Here is a 25506-nt window from a genome sequence, read left to right as displayed (position 1 = left end):
GATGTAAACATATTTAGCGAAATGAAGGCCACGCCATGTATGGCAATCCCTGAATTTGTCCTCTGCATTTAACCCATCCAAGTTAGTGCACACACATTAGAAGCAGTGAGTAACTAACACACCCGGAGCAGTAGACAGCCATTCACTGCGGCGCCCAGGGAACGATTGGGGGTTAGGTGCCTTGCTCAAGGCCTCAGTCATTACCTGCCCAAGAAAAGGCAGAGTTATGTGCGCATGCGCTACTTTCCATCAGTCATCATCAGCCGAGCGGAAGGTGGGAGCAGGACAGTACAATGTGTAGGCTCTGCGTCAATAACCAACTGTAAGTTGACTGTTTACCAAATAAATTATAAATGCTGGTTAAGGAGTAAAGCATGAATACAATGTCACATCCTGTCACTAAGCGATAATGAGTATTTATCAGTGTTAAAACCGTTTATCGCGCATTGTTGAGCGCACGCGAATGTTAGGCTACTTATGTTCAATAATAGGCCTACTTGGAATCCGTTGCACATATTGAAACCAGTGTTTGATTTGTATGCATCTATATGTGATCATCACATTAACAGCTGAAACGCTTGCTATTTCAAGTTTATGTACGCGAATCAATGTTTCTGATTTACATGCAGTTCATTTGGCTTCATAAACAGGTTCGGTTTGAATGTCTTACCGTTTCTGACCACTAAGAGGCGGTGTCGCATAAGAATGTTGTTGCTCATTGATTATTTTTTCTTCTTCTAAAATTTTACTTGAGAATTTCTTTACTTGAGAGATTTGTAGCTGTTTATGGAAGTAATGTTTGTATAATAATACCCAAGACATATTTGTTAATAAATCTATAGTCCTTTCCCTTTGTAGACCACACACATATACACACACTTACAGTAGGCCTATATTGTAACCATGTAAAGCCTGTGTACTGCTGTGTTGTGTACAGCCAAAGATTGTCAACAAATACACCTCCTTTGCATGGAACAGATCAAATCCAGTGTGTTCTGACCAACACCCCATTGAGGAAGGCTAGCTAAAACATCACCTACAGTCCAACCTTTTCAGTATCTAACACTGCGGGGATTGAGAATCAAACCTGCGACCTCTCTGAACATTAGGCAACTGCTTCTGTATCTTTGGAGTATACTGCTAGCTATACCGTTCTGGTCTAACACTGTTTTCATAAATGCTCAAACAAACACAAATGTATGCTCATATCATGTTTATTTTATTAAGCCTCAATTATATATCAGCTCATTCAACAGGTTAAAGCTTTGTATTAAATGAAAAAAAGAAGTATTTTTGCTGTTCATGATGTTTGGATTATTTACTGTCCTCAGCTGACTCTTCATCAGCAATAACTTAAGGTGAGTCAGAAACGACTTCAGGAGAGTAACCAAGGAGTTCAGCTGAGTCACCAATGATTTCAGGTGAGTCTGAGGAATCCGCCTGATTTTGCTCTTCATCACCGCTGAAACACACACATACACACGGTCATCTATAAGTTATATGTTTGCATATTGCCATTTTTCAAACCATTGCACAAAGCATTAGTGCTTCTTGAAAACGGCACATGCAATACACAGATACATTTTATTGATTTTCAAAATGGCATAAAATGACTTTACTGCCGGATTTTGATTTTGAATTTGCAAGAGACATATTTTCTGTAAAGGTTGTTACATGGATGGATCTTCTTCAGTCTCTCCGACGTCATTCTCAGTGAATGCTCCAAAGTAGTCATAAACGATTTCAGCAGTGGTGGGTTCAGGTTGGGTGGTGGTATCAAATCTGCCCAGACATTTGCACAAAAAAAATATAAAGAAAGAATAAAAGAGTGTCATCATTTTTGTCATATTCAGAAGAAAAAATTTCCTGATTTCTTGCGAGAAAGTTGGAAATACATTTTCTCTATAAGTGTGAAAGTTATGTGGGTTATATTATAATAATTTAATATAGTGCCTTTCGTGCACTTAAGCCATTTTATGCAAACAGAAAAAACAAATAAGAACCATCACAATATAATTATTTTATAAAAAACAAAAATTGAACAGGGGAATGAGGTGTATGCAAGTATGCAAATGTACCGTTCACAACAGACGATTCTATACTTCTCACAGACACATGTCTCAAGTTCGTTCCCCCAATCAGAGTCAAATTCATGGAGATTTCCATCAGAGTCAGTACAACCTGAATCAACAATAGAAATGTACCTCAAATATTATTACTTAGTTATCCAGGATCATAAATACACACAAAAACAGAAATACTTCTTAACTTGATCTCTTGAGAAAACTTGTACTTGCAGTGCATACATTTGCGCATTCATTTATACGGGCCTGTTGCTACTAAATCACAGTCCAGATGAAATGTGCCAAAAACAAATTTTTCAATCATTAGTTAATGTGATGCTTAAAGGGATAAAAATCCACATAAATCTTCAAACCACTGGAATAGCCATTGATGGGTCTCTGAACCCAATGGGCATTTAAGCCCTCCTACCACAGCGTCTTCTCTCTGGCTTTAATAGGACGTGCTGACAATTTCTGAATCAATCAATTGATCGATAAATTAGTCAATCGTAGAGTTTGTACCTGCAACCATATATTTAATGGTTTGCAAAAATGTGAGCATTGTTACTTTTTCTCCAATAGACAAGGTAGTAACATTACCTGGGCTGTTAGTGGTGTCTTCAGAGTCCATTGTTTCTATTCTGCAGGCATTACAGTAGACCACTGCTGTAAGCAACACAATCAGTCTCAACTGAAAAAGAGGAACATGGACTTATTTGACAGTACATTTGATGTAAATATAGTATATGTTGCAAAGTATATACAAAAATCAACATAACAAAGGCAATCTAAAAATAAATAGTTGCATTTTTAATAACAAATGCATAACTGGAGACATATGAACTCTACCAAATACATCTACAACATACAGCACATAAGACTCATTAATTAAATACTGCTTTTCCCCCATATAGGTTCCTTATATGTAACAGAAAATCACATTGTATCATATTAAAGAAGAAAACAGAATATTCAGTTACAGAAGAGACCCCAAAACAGCACATTGTTAAAGAGACCCCTTAAACCTGCAGTTTAGGATACAAATAGTACAGTACCATGTTGTGGCGAGATGTGGTGAGCAATACGAGAAGACTTGTCAATCAAACACCAACAGGCACTTTAGGAACTCTTGAAATGCTACAGTAAATATATACCTCTAAATTCACATACGTGACTTATAGTCTTTTCCTACAACCAGTGAACAGCAGCTTTATGCTGGCATGAATGGGTAAACCCCGCCCCCATTTTCTGCTTCAATTGGTCTACTTAGTTTCTTTGCATCTGCGATTGTTGCAAAAGATTATCCAAAACCAAATTATTTGCATTGGTGGGGTCAGTGTAGATATTATACAAATTGATCTTGGATAAATATTTCTAAGAACTGGTTGAGGGAGTGAATGCAAAGTAATTGATTTAAATTTTTGGTGGGTTTACAAACATATGACTTGAAAAAAACCTAACATATCCACTGCACGAATCTACAAACTTCCATCAACAAATTATAAGAAAATAACACTGTAAAAAATATTTTTTATGATTTATCATCACAATTTATTTTCCTTTGTCAAATCAACTTAAATAATTCATTTGGTTCAGATAACATAATATTTTTAGATTATGTTGATTAAACTAATCTCCATTGTATTAACACAATTTTTTTTATTTCACTGAACTCAAAATTTTAAGGCAACCAGGTTACTGGTTAAGCTGCAGTCCGTAACTTTTTTAGGTTAAAAATGATCCCCCCAATTTTTTTTGAGCAAGTACATAACCAGCCAGTGTATCTGCTTGCCTTAGCTCGATTCAAAACGGTAAGCTTGTAATAATGTTTTTAATTCCAGTGGTACATTTCCGTGGGAAATTCAAGCATGTCTTTGCATCATTACGTCATATCTGCACATAAAGGAGGTGTATCGGCTATAGTGGGCTATATTGAGTGTGAGAATGTTGGAGGAGGAGATTTATAGCCTTTTCTCACAGCACTTGATTTAATTAAACTTATCAATTTGATGGCGGATCCAGAAAGGTTCAAACGACAATCACCAGTGACAACTGGAGATTTACCCATTGTAAAATGCAAAGAAATGCAATAAAAGAGACTGCAACAAATGCAAGAAATATCGGAAGAGCATAATGTAGTCACGCAATGCTGTTGTTGTTAACATTAACAATTTGAGAACAAAGTATAATTTGCACGGTTTGACGTGATATGATAAGCGATCATTAGATTTAATCAGCGCGATTTACTGCAATGCTTTTTTCCCCTTAGTTGGTCAGAACAAAAGTGGATGTTCAGATGACATTTTCCGGTGAAAACTCTTTATGTTGATCATACTTTCAAAAAGTAGAATCTGTGATTCCGAATGACAGTATCCACACCGGCGCGGTGGTGACTGACAGTCGCACATTCTCCTCAAAACATTGGATTCATTTGCGCTGTGCAGAGGCACACGTAAAGTTGATAATTCCGCGAATAACTGCAATTGCAGATTTCGAACAGAGATGGCGACAAAGAGGAAAACCTAAGGAATGCATCTTTAAGTTTAAGAGTTGAGGTGGCCTGGGCACACATTACCTCACCCATGCACTGCATGCACACATATGGCAATAAGGTCAAATGCGGTTTACATAAAAAAGTTGTTTAATTTAACAGAAATAAAAGCAATAATGATTAGCAACAATTAGCATTTAGCAATTAGCATCATTGGATGAGTGTTACATTTCCATTAATTTCATTCAAAGTTAACATTATCCAGCTCTCTGCAATAATGATCCAAAAGTGCTCTATAAATGAGAAATGTTTGTAAAAGTCTCAACTGAAAGAGTGGACAAAGAGACACCATGTTGTGCTGAGGAATTTGAGAACATGTGATGTTCAATGAAACACCAACACACACTTTTCTTCGGGACTATGCACTGACTTCAAAAGTCTTTTCTCTGCAGTGTTTTCCTAAAATAATTGAACAGCAATTTAACTCAAGGAGGCGCTATCCGTTGTCGTTCATTGAGCCCACACCATGTGGACCCAGCCTGGCCAGACAAGCATTGAAATCGCCAAGGATGACTATGCGATGGCCGTGACTAATGTTGGAAAGAGTTTTATTCAGCAGGAGATAGAAAGCATCTTTCTGATCGTCTGGCGAAGTGAGCGTTGGGGCATAGGTAGAACGTAATGTCACTGGACCCGAGGTGGTGTGCAGTCGCAGTGACGACAGCCTGGGAGAGATGGAGATGGGAGTTTCAATGAAACCAAGCAGCTTATTTGGATGGAAACCCACTCCATGCTTAGGTCTTTCATTGTCAGGATAGCCAGTCCAATAAAACGTGAAGTTAGATTTACGTACAGAGCCACTTCCGGTGAGCCAGGTCTCGGCAATGTCCACCCTGAGTCGAAGAACTTCCCTGTCTATAACAGCAGACTTCCGAGGATGAAGTCCGTCAAGACAGGAAGTCACTCCGAGAGAGCGGACATTCCAACATGCCAAACGCAGTTGGGAGGCAGTAGCAGGATGACGACCGGGCCGCGCCTGCCTAGAACGCATGCCCTGCCGAGCAACGACAACACCCTTGCTTGCGGGGGGCTCCCGAGTTGCCAGTCGCTGAGAGTTTTTTCCAGACAATTCCATCATAGTTGCTTGAAACGTCAAGCGCCGGGGCAAGAAGTTAGTGGATGAATGCATGCCCAGAACAAAGCATCCGCCTCTGGACCCAGTACTGCAAGCGCCAGCGGAGCACAAATGTGCGACAGCTGAAGTGATAGGTTGCCCCGCAGTACCCGCTAACTGGGTGTTGATCCCTGACCGTTGATCGTAAGATGGAACTTCCGCTCAGTTATCTGCCGTGGGTGACCAGTAGCTTAAGCCTTCGGCTGCGCTCACACCATGACTGCCAACTCCTGCTGCCAAGATGGCATATTGCTGTTTAACCCATAGCTGGGAATATTTAACCCATAGCTGGGAATATTTAACCCATAGCTGGGGACATTAACGAAGAACTTCCCTGTCTATAACAGCAGACTTCCGAGGATGGAGTCCGTCAAGACAGGAAGTCACTCCGAGAGAGCGGACATTCCAACATGCCAAACACAGTTGGGAGGCAGTAGCAGGATGACGACCGGGTATTCAATCAATACCGCATTAAAAATGCAGCTGCTTGCCAATCAATTCTGATTGTAAAGTACCTTACCATTAATATAAAAGTAAATTAGGCTACATAATTATTAGAAGTCGTTAAACCCATGTCAAGAAGCGGCACAAGTGGCACAACGGGAAAAGGAGGGTGGATGCTTAGCGAGGGATACCCGGTTCTTCACAACATATCGTGTGAACATATTACTGACAATTTTATAATTTAATTAATAGTCTATATTTTACTGATAACTTAAACTGTGTTCAAATAAATGTTACTGGAATAATTTGAGGAATGTTTCATTTGCATAGAACGTCTTTCTTAACGCCGTAATGCACCTTCGCGAGAAGTGGAAAATCGATTCCTGAGCAATCGATGCAATTCAGCACCTTCACTTGGGACAGCGCCTTTGTAACGTCGAACGTAAGAGGCAGCGTGTAAAGAAGCTTCCTAATGGACACTTCGGGGAACTCACTTAGGAACATAAACTACTTTGGTAAGATATATCTTTCGAGTCTTTCGAGCGTTATCGGGGAACCGGGCCCTGTATTGTAAAAAGCGCTATATAAATAAAGGTGACTTGACTTGACTTCTGCATGTTAAAATCTGGTGACGTCACTTATTCTCTTCAAATGGACACGTTCGGGGCAGGATTTAAGGTGAACAATGAGTTATTAGTTGATATCTTACATAAAAGTATTAAATTGCTTTAGAACACTTCAAATTAATTAAGATAGTTCCATGGGCTATTTGACAAATATTCACTTTTGTTGAATAGTAATTTCTGCGTGCTCAAGTAAATTCTGTGCTCTGTGGGAAAAAATGAGTATCAAAACAGCATCTTTCAATTCTAGCCTATCACAGAACAGTTTTGATCGGAAATAACGACTATTGTAAAACTCACTTACTTGGACTTGGAGTGGCATAAAGATAAACAACTAATTATATTCTGTTCTATTTTATTCTAGTCTAGTCAAGTCTAGTCTGTTCAATGCAGTGTGCTGTCCCGGAACCACAAGGGTGGGCTTGAATTTGACTGAAAATTACATTGTAACATACTGCAGTAAGAAGATCACTGGCCAGTCTTCTTGAAGAGACCACAAGACAGCAACTCCCCTTTAAAATAACCATGCATGATGAGTAAGGAGACCTATCAAAATGTTCAATGAAATGCCAACACGCATTCTTTAAACTCTCTTTAATGGCTTTAAATAAACATTCAAAATCGCAGATGTGGTTTGAACATCCACTCGCTTTACTGCTTTCTTTTTGGTGGTAAATGGAAAAAAAGTAATCTCCCCTCTTCCCACCAAAGGTCTGTTGACATCCAATGTTTTTTTTTTTGCATCAATGCTGGTGTGTGTGTATTTATCTGTATAGTCATGTGTTACCTGTTTGCAGAATAAATACTTTTTAACTGATAAGCATCTTCAAATAAAGCAAATGGAAATACTGTGCACATGTATTTGTGGTTCTCTTTAATCAGATTAGGGATCCATTCCTGAGAATTTTAACTAACACATAATGAATCTAATACATGTTACAGTCACATGGTAATTAAAACCATTAAAATGCTGAAGAAAGAATAAGAACTTTTATATAGATGACTTATATAACAAAAATCTATGAATACAGTTATCTAACACATGTATGAGGCCATCCAGATAATGTGATTTTTATATACATATGTTTCAGTTGCCTTTTCATTTTATTTGTAAATTTAAAAATATTTTTTTTGAATGAAAGGTACTGATCATGATTTGTTCATTTAAGCATTTTTTAAATATTTTTTACACATAAATTTGAGACGGACAAACTTAAATCCAAACACATAATTTTATTGTATAATCTTTTCATTCAGTTTTTTAACAAGACAATGTGTTAACAGGTATAAAGCAGACAGTCTACTAATACCCTAAAACTCTAATGAGAGTTAGTTGACATGTAGGTGCAACGTTCCTAGTCAACATAATGTCTAAAGGAGACCATCAAAATAATATTACCAAACTTAATAAAAACCATACAGATATATTTTAAAAATAAGACAAAAAAAAAACTACTACACAAACACACAACATACAAAAACTTGAACTAAAATTAAAACAGAAAATATTATAATTTTTTAAATATTAACAAAAAATATAATAATATATCAATGATGCTAATATTTTTTTTATCTGTTACATGTTATATATTGTTTTTTATTAGAGTAATAGTTATAGATTTAGTGGTAGTGGTCTGTAGAGTTTAAACATCAACATAATAATGTTTGTAACTTGCTCTTCAAATTGAAAATCTTACTCCAGCATGCAATCATGACAAAATTATACCCCAACTAATTTCATGACGAATTATAACCCAACTTTTCATGACGATAACATTTCTTGTTTAGTTGTGTATTAAAGACTTAAAAGACTTTGATGTTTTTAAACATTTACATTAACTTAGTCAAATAAAATTGAACAATTAAGTAAGGCTATAAACTATTAGGTAACACTTTATTTTACAGTGTCATTCTTAAATGTTACATGTTACTATAATAACTATTAATATGCAACTGAACCAAACCAAACCCTAATCCTAACCCTAGTTGTCAGGAACCAATCAGACTCAGCCTCCCTCACCACACAACATCACTCTTCCCAGAATTCTAATTACTCACACCTGTTCACAGTTATCAACCTCATTCCACCAACACATAAAACATGCTGCAATACCCCAGTTCTTTGTCAAGCCTCCAACAGGAACTGGCCCTAATCCTTTGTCGCCGATTCCTTGAGAAACCTGTGACTTCTGAACGGAAAGTATACTCGCCTATGATTTAGTAATCTCTGACTTCTTGATCTGTGGTCTTCAGGAACATAGTCGGGATTCACGTGTTACCTGACACCCAGCGATCTCCAGTGTCCCATTGAATCCTCTTGCCAACCGTTGAACCAACGCCATAACCTGTAAGAGAAAAGACCAGTATTCATATAACAGATTGTGATTCAATTATCTGGAGTGTCTGAACATACCTGTTGTGGATCCCCCATCCTGTGTTTCCTCACGTCTTCTCGCTCCTGAAACTCACCATGATTTGTTGCACCATTAAATAAAGCTGTTATATTCACTTACCTCGATCTCTGTGTGCCTTGTATCCTGACAATAGTAGCCTACATGTAGTTACTTAATATTACTCAGTACTTAAATGTATAATTACAGTGTAACAGACACCTTCAAATAGTGTAACCAATTATTGTTATTTAGTTATTTTTGAATGACAGTAGCCATACAATAATAATTCACATGGAAACTCCTTGCTGTTACAAAACATGAAAACAAAGCGAAAAACTTTGCATTCACTTTTAAATTAACAGAGAATCAGAAAAAAATGTGCTTAACATTCATACATTTTATTGTTCCATGTCGTAAATACAGGTTTGAAATATTTATGTAAAGCATGAAAAATACATTGTAGTGAATGGAGCACAAACAATCTAAAACCAATGGAATAAATTATGTTACTGAACTCAAGCCACACACTTCAGAACCAGTAGAGAAGATAATTGCAAATTTGCATGAAAAGACTATCGGTGAACAGTACTGCACATTTACAATGGATTCAAATCCAGAGAAAGCCAGAGAAATAATTTTATTGTATATCAGATTACAGTTAAGCCTTTATTTTATTTGTAGGGCTTTTCACCCAATATGAGACTTATTCCATATATGTGCGATTGCTTCCAGTTGTGTTAGGCAAGTTCACATGGTTTGCTGTGGTCTGAAACACGTACTAGGGTGAAAGAGCAGGTTGTTTTGTCAACAACCATCTCGCATTCATCGGGGTGTTCTATTGCATCTGGGATCCTACACACACACACACACACACCACAAGCTTTGTATTATTACTGAACACAGAAGGATTATGAAAGGACTAAATATCATTGCTAACTACTGTAAAACTCACTTGTTACAGCATCGAATGCCAAACTGTGTACAGAGACAGTTGTAACAGTCATTCTGCCACTCAGAGTTGAAGTCATGAGCTACTCCCTCTGAGTCGACACAACCTAAATAAACAAGCATAAACAGGACCATAAAAGCTGTATGCAAATGTTGTTATTTGATATCCAATATTTAAAACAGGACACATTAGATGGAGAGATTACAAACATTATCCTCTATAACAGCTGTGGCTTATCCTAGCGTATAAAATATAGCACTATATGCTCCTTTGGTATGAATTAATTATACATAGGCCTACATTTATCTTTTTATACAATAACATATGAATCAAGTCAAATAGGCCTATTGTTTAAATGTTAAACATAGCCTACAACATAATTATATATTTAATATAACTTATAGCAGAAATGTCAGAAAGAAAAGGCTTTGAACCAGGGGCACGGGAAGTGTTTTTACAGGATTGTAAATGTAACGCAATTTATTGTTAATTTACATGTAAACATTTTAAGCATGTTAAATTATATATTTTTTAAACATGCGCAGCAGAGTGTGGTGTCATATTGTGTGTGCGTGCAGAAAGAATTCGTCCGCAGCCGTTACAAAAAAAAAAACGAGAGGCGCAGTGTAGGCTATGCACTAGCCAGCTTTTTGTGTTCATTTCCTGCTCTTTCCTGACTCTGTGCAGGGTATTTTAGGCTTAATGTATCCGTTGCATTACAATTTAAAGCAGTAGGCCTATAAATAAAAAAATGTGATGTGCAGTCAAGTTCGGGGTGACTGTATGCTGTTTAAAACGACTGTCCTCGCCGATACGATTGTTGTGATTCGCGGAGTTTTGACGAGTTTTATAGACTTTATATTGTTTCTTATCCCCGCGCCCTGATTTAAACACTTTTAGTCACCTCGCAGATGGTTTATTATGTCTTCAGGGGATAACAAATCAACTTGAGGTTTCTGAACGTAGCACTCGGCACTACAGGAGACCACCATGAAGAGGAGAACGCACACTCTCAACAAACACACCTGAGAAGAGGAGAAGTTACTGGACAGTTAAACATGTCAAGACATGATGCCAAAAAAAAAAAAAGATAGATGAAAAGAGAATATTAGATGTAATGTTCCACCAATTAAATACCAATGTTAATTTTTTAGTAATTATTCAAACTAAATTGTAAAATAAAACAGAGATACTAAAAGTAGTATTTGGTTGTAGTAAAGACTTCTAAAAGGCTGTATCATACTGTACCATGTTGTAAATGTTTGCAATATCCAGGAAAAGCAGGTGCGGATGAGGGATCAGTTAGTGGCCGAATAGAAAACCTCACACCTTTTTATATCGTATTGCTGTGATAAATCAAAAATGACAAGTTTGTCCTAATAAATAGGAACTGGTTTTCCCTCATGATGGGAAGGTAGTTAATTTCTCTAGAGCAATTAATTAATACTTTGAGCCTATGTTTGATCATGTCACTTCATTTTGTATGTGTTGGCATTAATCGCAACTGCATAAAAAATAAAGAGCCCTTTGTTCCCATACTGAATCAATACAGATACAGTTCAGCCAATACACTTTAAAATATTTCTTCATTTTTTAAAAGAAGTTACATTTTGATTGTTCAAATTTCAGATCAGACTGAACTGAGTTAAACAAGGCAACGTTATTATCTTTAAGTAATTATAAGCAAGTATTAAAATAATAAAAAAAACTTTCATATAAATCCTATTTAAAATGTATATGAATAACTATAAATTAACATTTGTAATTCATTAATATGTGATTCATGTGATTTTTATTGGCTTATTTACCATCAACATCTACAATGATGCCAATGTTGTCTGGTTGCTTACAGGTTCATTGTTTTCTCTGTAGCCTCTGCCTTGTTTTCGAAATCTTGATGGTGACACTTGTTAAACAAAATTGTATATTTCATGCATGATTCCTGGCACCAAAATGAAAAATGTTGAAATTAAATAGCATTTTCTTCTAGTTCACTTTTATTTGTAGTATAGATTGAATTTACTTGTTGGTGTGAGTCTGTCTGATTGAAAAAATTGTAGATCACACATGTTGGACAGTTAAATCATTTAATCTCTAGTCAAACAGTGCTGTATATTCTAAGCTACTTTATATATCACACCTAACTGTATAAATAGAAACTGTCATAATAAGCTAATATACAACATACTGGACATTTGTCATGCTGCTAGTTGGTGTATTAAAAACGCATAATATAAAAGTGTTTAGTGAGTCTGTAAACTTTTATTATTCCAGTAAGTATCCTCTGGGTATCCCAAATGATAAGACAGAAGTTTAGTTACATTTAAATAAAACAACAAAAAAGAAACAGTACCGGTAATATTTTTTTTTGTTACATTCAAAAACACTATGCACAAACATACAAATACAAATCATACAGGTAAATGAAAATGCCCTCCTTTTTTATTTTTTAATACAATGTACCTCCCTTTAAGTCCATATAAAAGTGCTGAATGTGTCTTTGATGCTGATATTGGCAAAACATTTCATAATAGCAATCTATTCCTAGAATCACATAAAAAATTTAAACTATCTATACAATGGTCACATTAATAACAGTGTCAAAAAACATAAGAATTATATCTCTGTGGCAGTAAGACTTCAATTTGCCCCATTATGGCATAGCATAGGCAGCACGAGGCATCATTATTTAATAAAGACTGAATGTATATTAGCACTCTTCCTCGGTTAAACATACTGTTAGTGTTCAGGAGTTGAAATACTATGTGTCCAACGGTTAGAGAAACATAAATCTGCAATTGTAAGAACTCAAACCTGCTTCACCAGATAATGGAAAATATGATTCTGCATAATGAGGTATCAAAGATAAAAGCATTTTGAGATGTGCTTTTTAGTTTGGTATACAGGCAGAAATTATAAGAAGTTAAAGTCACCAAAACGATGTTCTGATTTAGAGAGAATAAAGCATTACAAATAGCGTAAACAAAGTAAACAAATTTTTTTTTAATAAAAAAATAAATAATTCCCCCAAAACTCCAAATTTGAAGACTGTGGAGCCAAAGTCTGAGCTAGACATAAACACAGATGGCCTATCCTAGAAGTATCCTCATGAAGGAGGGTTTGGAGAAAGGCCAGCTATACTCGTTTGGAACCGGTCCGGTCACGTTGCACTCAAAGAAAGAGAAGAGAGGGAACCAGATACGTGCTCGGCGGCTGTGCTGGTAGGCCTGCGTGTTTGCTAGCGTGTGGTAGTACAGGAATAGTCTGGTGGTGATGTAGAACGCGATGAAGACGTCGATGGAGTAATGTTCATGAGCCGCTAAGATGAAGAAGATTCCAAACAAGTTTAGGACCCAAGACATGGTGTGGATGAAGTTCCAGTTACGTGGCGTGTCTAAAAAATAAAAATAAAAATCACAAAAAGATGTTGACCACACCACTGAATCCCAGCTGATAAATGCACGGTACATGTATGCTATCTATTTAAAATGAGTAAAACTCTACAGTGTTTGTGTACACTCACATTCGGTGACAAAAAAGTTGAGCATGGTGAGAACAACAGTGTGTCCGCTGAACATGTAATCGCCACATGTATGAACCCCAGTTAAAGACATGCCGAACCCGCTCCAGATGTCCAGTGCACGCTGCACTTTTGTCCAAGCATCACCATACATCTGCAAAACATGCAGGTTAATGGCCACACACACTGCACAGATGGATGATGGTCAGCTGAAGTGTGTAAGAGAGATATAAATAGTGAAATAAAAAGATAGAGGGAGAAAGAGAGAGCCATTTTTGTTTTTACTTATATAAAAACAAATTAAAATAATAAATATCACAAATATAAAATGAATATTGTATATATATATTATAGTTACTTTTGTTAACTAAAACTATTACAAACATTTCTGTTAATTGAAATAAAATAAAATTTAATTAATAGCTGAAAAACGTATTCAATAAATAAAAACGTTAAATTTTATATTTAGCCTTTGCAATAAGCTGCAATAAGTTTAAGTTTAAGCATTATAATGATTAACTGAAAAAAAAAAAAAACTAAAACGAAATAATACACAACGAAATGACTAAAAATGTAACTAAAATTAACAAGAAAAAAAAGCTACTTCAAAATATGAATAAAACTAAAATAAAACTTGATCAAGGAAGATGGTACAATCAAGAAATATTGTTTTTACAGTATCGACATTATGCTCAAGTAACGACAAGTACAAGTATGCTCAAGTACAAGTCTTTGTACCTTGCAGATCAAATCAAGAGTACATTGCTTTGTGAAGATTCTTGTAAACAGATATGAAGAAGAGAGAAAGTAAATATGACTAGTACATGAAATACAATCTCCAACTTAACCCAACATTTCCACAGTAATTTCACTAAATACCTCGACTCAACATATTTCCACATCACCCTATTCAGCATGGATGCATTCAATTGATCAAAAGTGACAGTAAGATAATACGAATGTTTATCAAGCACCAAATTTAAAATGTTTAATTATTACATTTTATTACAACAGAAAACAGTTATTTTAAATTATAATAATATTTCACTGTTATTTGAAGTAAATACAGCCTTTGTGAGCACAATAGACTTCTTTCAAAAACATTAAAAAAATTGTACAATGAGGTCTCATTTGTTAACATTAGTTATTTTATTAACTAATATGATCTAACAGTGAAAATGTTTTATATTTACATTTAACATTTACAATTTTTCATGTTGGTTCACAGTGCATTAACTAGTGTTAATTAAATGTATTTAAACTAGGGCTGTCAAAAGATTAATCGAGATTAATCGCATCCAAAATAAAAGTTTGTGTTTGTATAATATATGTGTGTGTACTGTGTATAATTATTATGTATAAATACACACACATTCATGTATATATTTAAGAAATATTTGCATTTATATACTGTATATACATTTATATAATATATACATATTTTATATATAAATATAATTTTTTTTTCTTAAATATGTACATGATTGTGTGTTTTTATATATATATAAATAATTATACACAGTATCACACATATATTATGTAAACACAAACTTTTATTTTGGATGTGATTTATCGCGATTCATTTTTGACAGCCCTAATTTAAACATTAAAAAAATGTATTAGTAATTAAATGTTGTAATTAACATTAATATTAATAAATGCTGTACAAGAATGTAGTTAACTAATGTTAACAAATTAAACTTTATTGTAAAGTCTTATCGTTTTATATTTATATGGTCTATCCTTAAGTTGTATGTGCAAAACCTATCAACACTTTCCAAGGAGCTTTTGAGTAACAGAGTGACCATCTACACAATTGATTACAATACATATCTGCTTTCCCCTCTACTATCCAGAATGAATCTCCTTAATTTGTGCATTTATTATGTTACATAATATGACATATTGGATATTTCAACTCTAATTCTGTCCAAAGAGAGAAACAATATTAATATTGTGTGGCATTTGTTTTGTTTCAAAGAAATTTAGCAGGGATTACAGTAAAGTGTCTTACTTCATTGCCCATCCCAAATGCACATGCATGTTTCTCACCTTGCCTGAACACTGCAGGTGATGACCAGGTACAGACAGTGAAGTAACAAACATGGTCACACAGCGGAGCAAGAATACAGTGCCCATCAAATTACACAGTCTTCGAAACAGAATGGACCTATCACACAAACACACAATGACAGATGTTACAGTAAGATGGATTTGAAAACGGTAAAACTCAACTGCTTAACTCTAGTTTAACCTATTTCCAAAAAAAGTGGAGTGTTCCTTTAAATGTTACTGTAAACGCATCAACCAAACACTATAGTCTACATATTCAAATTACATCTAGAAAAAGCCTCTCCGTCTAATGACTACCTCGATCAAACATGAAAATAACATTTACATTAGATTGTCATGTAATGAAGTATTTGCACAAGTACCAGGACATTTCTGAAAAGAACAGTGTTGTCTCTGAGAAGATTATAATTACACAATATGCAACAGTTGTGAGACCACAGTAAACTTTATAAAGTGTCTCTAAGTGCTGGTTTGTATTCTCTGTGTGTTTACCTGTGTTTGTGCATCAACAAGACCAGCACTAATATGGAGCCCAGCACCACTGCACATGCTTCAGCCATGGCGAAGGCCCAGGGAATTCTGGGAACACTGACACATAAATAAAGAGTGTTAACACTCACACCATTCAAAAACAAGATACTGAGCATAAACACAGATTCAAATGAAAAATCTTGATCAGAGGAATCATCATTTTGACCACTGTTGCTAAGCACATTCAAAATAAAATAGATGTAAAATAATGTAAAATCTAGTAGACATGATTCAAGTCGTTTTCCATTTTTTCCATACGAAAGTAATATTTAATTATTATTATTTCAACTATTTTATACAGTACATTATTAACTAAGTACTATGCAGTTATATCATTGCATAGTAACAGTTATATTACATACTGTATTTACATTATGTAAATAACATTACATATGTTTATTTTGATACTATTTTACTAAAACATTTTAAAGAATGTTTAATTCATTGCCATGAACTGACTAATAAAAATGAATTTTTGCAGATGAGTTTTAAATAAATGCAATTCAAATATGTCTGTCTTAACACTGGTGAAGCAATATAACACACTTATCCCAAAAATACATACACCTCACATATCCAGATATAACCCACCTGTCTAGAAATATGTCTGGAAGTGGCGGGTACGTCCTCATGTCAGGAACCCTCTCGTGCACTAGCACCATGACAAATGATGTCACTCCGCACACCAGCATGGCATAGAGTGTGCTGAGGGTGGTCTTCCAGTACTCCGGGTCAAACCGACCACAATACTGCTTACGCTTCCCGTTTGAGTAACTGTGTTCACCACCAACTGTAGTGACCGCCCCATTATAGTGTAGGTGGTCTCCTGACCCTCGCTCTGTGAAGCTATTAGAGACGGCACGGTCTGTTCCGTCAGTGTGTATGGGAGACAACGCACTGACCTCTGACCCTGAATGCACGAGGACTGTGTGTTGTCTCTGTAGCCTCCGCACAGCCAGCATCAATCTCTTGATATCACCCAGCACCTTAAGCTCCAGCGGAGGAGACCGCAGGTCAGCTTCAATAAGACACAGCAGGCTGGCACCATCCAAACGGTGCTTAGAGCACAAGAGATCCACATATTCACGAAACCCCTGTTCTCTAAGCCAGCCAGCTACCTGCTTGCTGCTCCAACTCTCCACACCGACGTACCTGGAGCCCGGCATACCTGCAGAGACAGACATGATGTTCTTAGCTTTGCATGGACGTTAAAGGTAGGGTGGGCAATTTTCGGAGAGGCTAGCAATAACGAGCTAGCTTTAAAAGCATAAGATCCCTCCCTTCCTTCAGAGCGCTTCCAAAGCCACGCCCCCTTCAAAACACATGAACGCGAACAGCAGGGAGCAAACAAAAGCATTAAGAGAGACGGCTTTAACTACCTCATGTCTCAAAGCTAGGGGTGCAACGGATCATCATTGATCCGTGATCCGTTCGGATCAATATCTTCGGTTCGGCACACAAGTGATCCGCGGATTGATTTGTGAAAAAAAAAAGTTGCGCGCATGTTCAGTCCACACACAGCGCGGTCATGGCGAGCGGAGGAACGGAGGAGCTTGAATGCCCCGCGTCATTTAAATCCCTGTATGGCAGCATTTTGGCTTCCCTGTCAAATATAATGATGAAGGAAAGAGGTTAGTGGATAAAACCGTGACGGTGTGTAGGAACTGTGGCACAAGAAAGCCATATGACAGTGGAAACACATCAAGCATGGCCACGCATTTGAAGCGACATCACGCCGGTGTTTCACTGACGGGAGTGAAAACGAAGGCTGCACAACAACCGCTTATCACCGCGGCATTAAAGCAGCCCCTTGTTGCACAATCAGACCGGGCTAAAGCCATCACAAACGCTATCGGTGTGTTTATAGCTGCAGATATGAGGCCATATTCGGTTGTGTAAAACGAGGGCTTTAAACACCTAGCTGAAAGTGCTTGAGCGTTACAACATCCCGTCGCGCACCCACTATTATGCCTTGCCTTGTGCACTTTAAGTTGATTTTATATATTTTAATTTAATAATTCAAAAGTGTTAATAAACAAAAAGACAAAACTTGTGTTTATTTGTCTTGTCTTTTTTTTTTTTTTTTTTTTTGCTGATCCGAAAAATGATCCGATCCGTGACTCTGATCCGAAAAATGATCCGATCCGTGACTCTGATCCGAGAAACGATCCGAACCGTGAGTTTTTCGATCCGTTGCACCCCTACTCAAAGCACATATCATTAAAGTAATAAAGAACATAAACAACTTAGAGCACTGACCTGTACCACCTGACTGCTGCAGGTTCATTTCGGCATTGATAGTGTTGCCATTGAAATGCATATATTCGAGTCAAGAACCACTCTGAGTATAACGTCACGGGTTTCCATCTCTTCCGAATTACAGTAGTTACGGCGTGAACGCAGCATACGCTCGATGTTTTGGTTCAGGAGGAACTGTAAAAGGCGGCTGCTGTTTTGGTTGCGGTGCTCGGTGACTGTATCTGTCTATCTCTGCATAGCATGAAACGTGCTGATGACGAGTGATGTCTATGCGAACAGGGTGCAGGCCGGTAGGACATTGTATCAGACTGAATGCAATAGACCAACATTTTATGGTCCTACGCCTTCCACAGACGATGTATATACATACACAGTAAATACATTTAGACCACTTTTTTGGAACAAATAGCCTATCCTGCCTTTAAGCTAGTTCCACTTTTTATTTTGAAGTGTCTTATGTTCCCTGCTTTCTTTTCCATTCTGTTGCAATCCGTCTATCTGTTTGTGATGTAAACGCCAAGAACGAACCTAACTACACAGAGGATCCTTAAAGGGATAGATCACTGAAAAATTATACTCACCCTCATCAGAAGAAAGTCAGTCATACAGGTTTTAAACAACATGAGGGAGAGTAAATGATGACAGATATTTTGGGTGGACTAAGCAGACAGTCACCTTTTACACCCCTGGTCTCATTGAGTCACTCTCTACAGCTCAACGTCTTTAACTTCTCTCTCTGAATCCAAAGGTCTGTACACAATCAGTACTACTTGTATCCGAGTACATTCATGCAATCTTCAGTGCAAACTTCTGCTGATCCAGGAGCTTTAGTGCTAAAGTGCAGAGTTTCTAACAAACACACAAGGGACACTTTCTTATCAGGGACTGTGTTTAACCTAATCAGTCCAATGAATGTCTGGAATTTGATCAGTGTGCTAGGCTGAATTAAATCTAAATGATCAAACCTTATGACCGGTGCTCGCTGACTTAAATAACATTGTGAACTAGTCACTTCACTTGTATGATCTCAATAAATACTTATTTAGACAAGTACAGGGAACTTAAGATCTTGCGCTTAAGGAGATGATGTCTTAATTTGAGTTCAAATGTTTACATCTGCTGTCATCAGGCCCAAGGACTTACAATTTGTACACAGATAGACAGGATCTGATAATACCGATGTTTCTTAAAAATGCTGAATTACATCACACACACATATCCTTATTAGTGCTCTATGTTAGACCTACTGGCTCAACAGGATGAGCTAAAAATAAGCCAAGAAAGAATTTTTAGTTTTGGGTGAACAATCCCTTTAGAATGTAATGCGTTTGACAGGTTTGTGCTGTTTGTACATGTTTACTGTCTACTATCTGCATTACTGATCTGTTGAACCTTAATGACAGACTGTCAAACATGTGACGGTCCTGGAACTAGAATGACTAAAATAACATCACGACATTCAGTGGAGCGACTTGAATAAATAAAACTCAAAACAGCCCCAGACCATTTAAAATTAACAACAAAATGATTACAATCATTGGGTGTGTGAACACACACACATGCACACGCACACACACACACACACGCACACACACACACACACACACACGCACACACACACACACACACACACACACACACACACACACACACACACACACACACACACACACACACACACACACACAAGAATACGGCCACTCGGTACCAAGAGCAATTATTGATTCAGGGAAGCTTCATCCTCTTGCACAACACTGCATGAACAAACAACTTCTTGTTACCAAATCCAGAGGCATTTGGATGACTTTTATCTGATATACGTCCACTGATGCACATCAGCAATTTTGGTTTAGTAAAATAAAATAGTATTCTAAGTGGACAGACAGCAGAATGAAGTTAATAAATTAAATGTCAAAAGTTAATCTCGAGCACCTAACTACAAACATAAAAAATTATGTTAAATAATTTCTGGATAACCTATTTGATATTCATCATGACATATGCCTTTGCAGATTAGTTTTGTAAAAGTAAAACTGAAAAAGTACAAACAAATTACTTTTTTTTATGAGTAATTTGGGTTAGATAGCGAACGAAAGGCAGCCAGCAAGTGGGAAGCATTAATGGAGACTCCTTTAATACAGTTTAAAATGCAGACAGAAACTATTTTTTATCATTCCCCCCCCAAAAAAATCTTGAAAGTTGTTGCACTATACGGACGCTAGAGGCGCCAAAAACAAACAGGATTGCGCCTCAGAGACTACGAACCTCACGAGTGGCGTCATTTGAGTTACTTAGCCTATAGACATTTAATATCTTCAAAATTGAAAAGCCAATTCAACTCGATTAAAGTCGCGTTTGGAGCGTGCCCAGTGATTCCAGTTTTCGAGCTGTGGCTCCGGTGTACCGGGGGCGCGTGAGTCTATCTTGACCGTCTGTTGACAGTAATCACAGTTCCGACTATGAAACTAAGCCTGTGCTGTCCCAGAGGCACGACCAATGACCATAACCTTTAAAAATAAATTACATAAAATTGTTCTAAAATAGACACTTCACCAAACAATAAATGAACAAAAAAGGAGGTGTTAGACAAAATGACAGGTTTAGTCACCATTCAATTGTATGGAAAAAGCTACGAAACTGAATGGTGACTGTGGCTATCGGTTCCTCTTAACATCTCCTTTGCGTTTTACGGGAGAAAGAAAATCATACAACAAGTGTCACACAACATAATGGTGACAATATATCCATGTGGAAACAGAAAGGAATAGCAAATAATCCCATAGATAGAGTAAAGCATTGACGCTCAAACGACTCTACAAATGAAGGGGGGAAAAAGCACTGACAAATCTGACTTTGGTCCCCTGTCACAGTGGAAGAGTGTGATGGAATTGCTTGTCATGTCATATGAGCTATGCGTCTGTCTTACCCTGTTTATCCTTGTGTATACAAAATAATTTAAATTATCCAGTTAAAAAATCCTCACCTTACAATACTGAGCCACATCAGCCTTCTGTTTCTGAGTCACCATGCTGCCAGTGACGCCCAAAAGCATGTAAACAGGAATCGTCGTCACACATGAGACGCCCCTTGGGTGTGGGCTACGGAACTCCAAATCTGTAAATGTTCTAGGCTAGAAGAACTTGTTCAGTGCAGTAGGCTATCGATACCGACAACACCCTCATTAGACCTTTCACCTTTCTTATCATTAAATCTTGTTTTACACGCTGTACCTGAATGTAAAGTACTGGACATGCGCTATATTGAGGATGCTTTAGCTATGAAAGTTTTTTGTTACGTTTTCTGGAAGTTTGTAGGTAAAAATGATGGGTAAGCTTAAATTGAATGCTTAGTCATAAATATACCCATAGGCTACTATAAAAAATAAAAATAAAATAAAAAAAAACCTTCAACGGGCACCTATTATGGAATTTTGAAATTTACCTTTCATGTAGTGTGTAACATAGATCTAAGTGAACAAAAACATCCTGCAAAGTTTGAAATATGAAAGTGTACCGTATATAAAGTTATTCTCTTTCAAAAGTAAGAGTCGACTCGGAGTCATTTTTATGAATCGTTAGAAGACCGAAGCTTTTTCTCTGACTAGATGACGTCAACTTGTCAAGTTATTTGAATACGATACGCCCACTTATTGCGCTCCAAGGCCAGGGAAAATATCATGGCGACGAGACGCTGTGTTCTGAACTCTTATATACATGTCTATGGTTCTGAAGTGCGACTCAAAAACAAACTTTTTTCATCTGCCCAAGGAGGAGCATTTGAAGACTCAGTGGCTACAATTCATATATACAACTATACCACAGAAGTATAGTCCGAGCCTTGTGCTTTGTTCGCGCCATTTTGAAGAGATTGCTTTTTAAATGCAATCAAACTTGGATTCGCGAGCCGGCTGATATTGAAGGAAGGTTCATTTCTAAGTGTATTTGCATCGGCTTCCTCCTCCGTATCACAACCTGTAAGTGTTATTAATAATTGTTGCTTTTATGTTTTATGTAGCATGCTTAATAATAATTTTTTTTTGTTGAGTAAGCACCGTTTAGCTTCTAGGTCTTCAATGGCAATTGTATTGAGATATGTGAAGTGTTTGTCGTTGTTTTCGGAGTTGTCTTAAAGAATAGAATAATACCTCGTAGTAACGTAACTGCATTTTTTTTGTAAGAACGTTATGTTTATGCATATATTGCTAATGCAAATAAAGACTGATTGTGCTTTTTCAATATGAACTCTGGGCTATGCTCGCTAACATAACATTAAATTCTTTATCTTATTTTTAGTTTTTTACTACCGAATGTCAAATCTGGCCATGTGTCCGGGCTTTTGCTCCAATTCTCACTCAGGTGATATTGATCAGGCAGAGAACATGAACCCTGGTTATATAAAAGCTTAACCTTATATCTCTTTTTTGGTTCTTCGGACAAATAATTAGCATATGCTGACAAAACACAGGTAGACTGCTGCGAGTCTGCGACATGTTTTGGTTCTTTCTGCCAACCAGTTCGCGACCACGCCCATATCGTGACGTCACATTAGACTCCGGCGAACATCCCTATTGAGATATGTGAAGTGTTTGTCGTTGTTTTCGGAGTTGTCTTAAATAATAGAGTAATACCTCGTAGTTACGTAACTGCATTTTTTTTTGTAAAAACGTTATGTTTATGCATATATTGCTAATGCAAATAAAGACTGATTGTGCTTGAACTCTGGGCTATGCTCGCTAACATAACATTAAATTCTTTATCTTATTTTTAGTTTTTTACTACAAACTACAAAGCAGTGGACTATAATCATTATTATAACACGATTTAATTGATAAAAGCATCATTGTACTCCGTGTTAAACAATAAGTATTATCTCTGTAAACACTGCTGGGTCATCTGACCAATCAACGCAGATTAGCGTCGCGCAAAGGAGGGGTGTGGAAAAATTAGTCGTTGAACGATTCATTTGGGAGTCGTTGAGCAAATCAGGTAAAAATAAATGCATATTATACGAAAACAAAAGTGTTTTTTGTCATTGCATGCACGTAAAACTGTTGTTGGGGACTCCCTAAACAACATTAGGAACATTTTAAATGTCATAATAGGTGCCCTTTAAGATCTCACAACCAACAATAAAAACAAACAAATATATATGTATTATTTAATATTAGACCAATATAATCTATTAAGTTTAAACATTATTCAAATGTTTCATGCCAGGCTACAGAAGTACCGTATTTACCAGTTAGGCGGTCCAGATTTCCTACTGTACATTTATAATGTTGAATTCATATGGAACACTGCATATTTCCAAACTGTACTCAACAGCCAGATGCAACTCAGCAGCATAATTCTCATCATGTATTTAGTTCTGGTGGCTTTAGTCGTGGGGTGTGAAGCGCTGTGTGGTCACCACAACAACAGTTACTCATTGGTCAGGAATCCTCTGGAACAGCAAGTGTGTGATTTGATTAAGTGGTGAGACTTCACATTGTGACCTCAATTTGGGGAAGGTGAAAATGATCACATTACACGTTTAAATCACTTTTGTTAATGACACCTCAGTTCTACTGTGCACAGCCTTTGTCAATAAAGCATACACAACTTTCTGGAAATATAAAAAATTCTTTGTTGTCCGGTGCTACAAGATCTAGAAAGTTTAAATGCCAATTGTCACTATAATCTAATGATGATCATTTCCTAAACTATTACTCTGTAATTTCTGGACAGTTTTCTTAATGTTCTGGTAATGGCTAATCTTATTATATTTTACCTTCCATGGCATGTAATAAACAGATTTAGTAACAGAAAAATAAATTATTCTACACTCATAAAAATAAAAGGTTTCAAAAGGGTGTTTTTCTCTCGCAGTGATGCCTTCAAAAAACATTTTGTGCAATGGAAGGTTCCATTGATGTTTATCATGGAACCATATAGAATATATATATTTTTTAAGAGTGTAAAGCAATCTACATATTGTTTTACCTACATATTTTTATGCACATGAGTTTGAACCTGAGTTGAGAATGTACTGAGTTGGTTTTTGTACACTAGGTTGTGCTGTTGAACTTAGATTTAGCAGTTTAGTAAGGCTATATTCAGTGGTATATTTAAAGGTATTAAAGTTGATTAAGGGTGAATGGTCTGAAACACTTCTGTGCATGTTGGTTTGAGGGCAGTTCCACAATAACCCACATTCAACATTAGCAGCTTTCTTGTGTGTTTGCAGTAGTTGTTAGATTGTATCTGATAATGATTTCTATCTGTTTTTAGCTTAGTTTAATTGTCCTGAACCTTACTGGTTATTGTTACACATCTACCATTATTCTGAAAGTCTGACCAACCTTTTCAGGATGACCTAGCAGTAGTTGTCCTCTGCATGTCTAATGCAAAGTGTTTTCTCAGGATAAGCTGCTTTACCATTACATTATGGGGAGCACATCTTTTCAACAGCTGGAATCAATTTGCACAGAAATATCTTAAGATCCCCTGGACTGCTGATGTCAAAGGGATGCAGGTTACATCTGCAAGATAATACACACAATTACACAGTGAAATAGCATTATTAATGCTATTATTACCTCAAATTAAGGCCTGTGTATAGCATGCTTTTAAATCCCAATATTATTGTGTGTGTGCATCAGAAAGAGAGATAATCTGTTGATTATTCCACAGTTACATTTAACATTATGAACTCAGAGTAAGACATAATAATGTGTGTGTGGATGTGATATGTAGGCCAGTGCAAATTCCTGCTCGGGGTGATTGGAAAGAATGAGAACAAATATGAGCTCTGTTGTTTTCAGTGTGTTATATAAACTGTCACTGTTTGGTACTGATCATCACAAGTTTCAAGTTATCCACAATTGTTTTATATGTTAATTTAGGGCTGCCAATCAATTAAAAGTATAATCAAATCAATCACAAAATTTGCTGAGAAAATGAAGATAATTAAAAGACATTGTGATAATTGAAAAGTTACTTTGTATT

The 25506-nt window shown here is 36.6% G+C and overlaps 3 protein-coding genes across 4 annotated transcripts; all 3 read right to left on the bottom strand.

Annotated features, from left to right (window-relative positions):
* Nucleotides 1-1198: 1198 nt before the first annotated feature.
* Nucleotides 1199-3280, bottom strand: LOC307009463 (uncharacterized protein). The gene is made up of 5 exons (XM_079633245.1): nt 3119-3280; nt 2664-2754; nt 2079-2181; nt 1675-1782; nt 1199-1462 (listed from the first exon to the last, which is right to left on the bottom strand). The coding sequence occupies exons 1-5, from the start codon at nt 3119-3121 to the stop codon at nt 1354-1356; spliced, it is 414 nt and encodes a 137-aa protein (XP_079489371.1). The 5' UTR covers nt 3122-3280; the 3' UTR covers nt 1199-1353.
* Nucleotides 3281-9492: 6212 nt separating this feature from the next.
* On the bottom strand, nt 9493-11439 carry msmb (microseminoprotein beta). The gene is made up of 4 exons (XM_079633243.1): nt 11386-11439; nt 11042-11162; nt 10141-10243; nt 9493-10040 (listed from the first exon to the last, which is right to left on the bottom strand). Exons 1-4 carry the CDS (start codon nt 11386-11388, stop codon nt 9926-9928), a joined length of 342 nt encoding a protein of 113 aa, XP_079489369.1. The 5' UTR covers nt 11389-11439; the 3' UTR covers nt 9493-9925.
* A 771-nt stretch (nt 11440-12210) lies between these two features.
* Nucleotides 12211-21694, bottom strand: LOC307009155 (sterile alpha motif domain containing 8). 2 transcript variants are annotated; one of them, XM_079632677.1, is made up of 6 exons: nt 21504-21694; nt 16853-17429; nt 16223-16318; nt 15710-15827; nt 13661-13811; nt 12211-13531 (listed from the first exon to the last, which is right to left on the bottom strand). In XM_079632677.1, the coding sequence occupies exons 2-6, from the start codon at nt 17425-17427 to the stop codon at nt 13227-13229; spliced, it is 1245 nt and encodes a 414-aa protein (XP_079488803.1). In that variant the 5' UTR covers nt 17428-17429; nt 21504-21694; the 3' UTR covers nt 12211-13226. The 2 variants fall into 2 exon arrangements, with proteins under 2 accessions (XP_079488803.1, XP_079488804.1); XM_079632678.1 differs by lacking the exon at nt 21504-21694 and adding an exon at nt 19102-19220 and having other exon boundaries at nt 12383-13531.
* Nucleotides 21695-25506: the final 3812 nt, after the last annotated feature.

Source organism: Phoxinus phoxinus (genome assembly GCF_949152265.1).
Source record: "Phoxinus phoxinus genome assembly, chromosome: 13".
Classification (NCBI taxonomy): Eukaryota; Metazoa; Chordata; class Actinopteri; order Cypriniformes; family Leuciscidae; genus Phoxinus; species Phoxinus phoxinus.
Note: the sequence above shows the minus strand (reverse complement) of the source record. Positions and strands in the feature narration are given on the sequence as shown.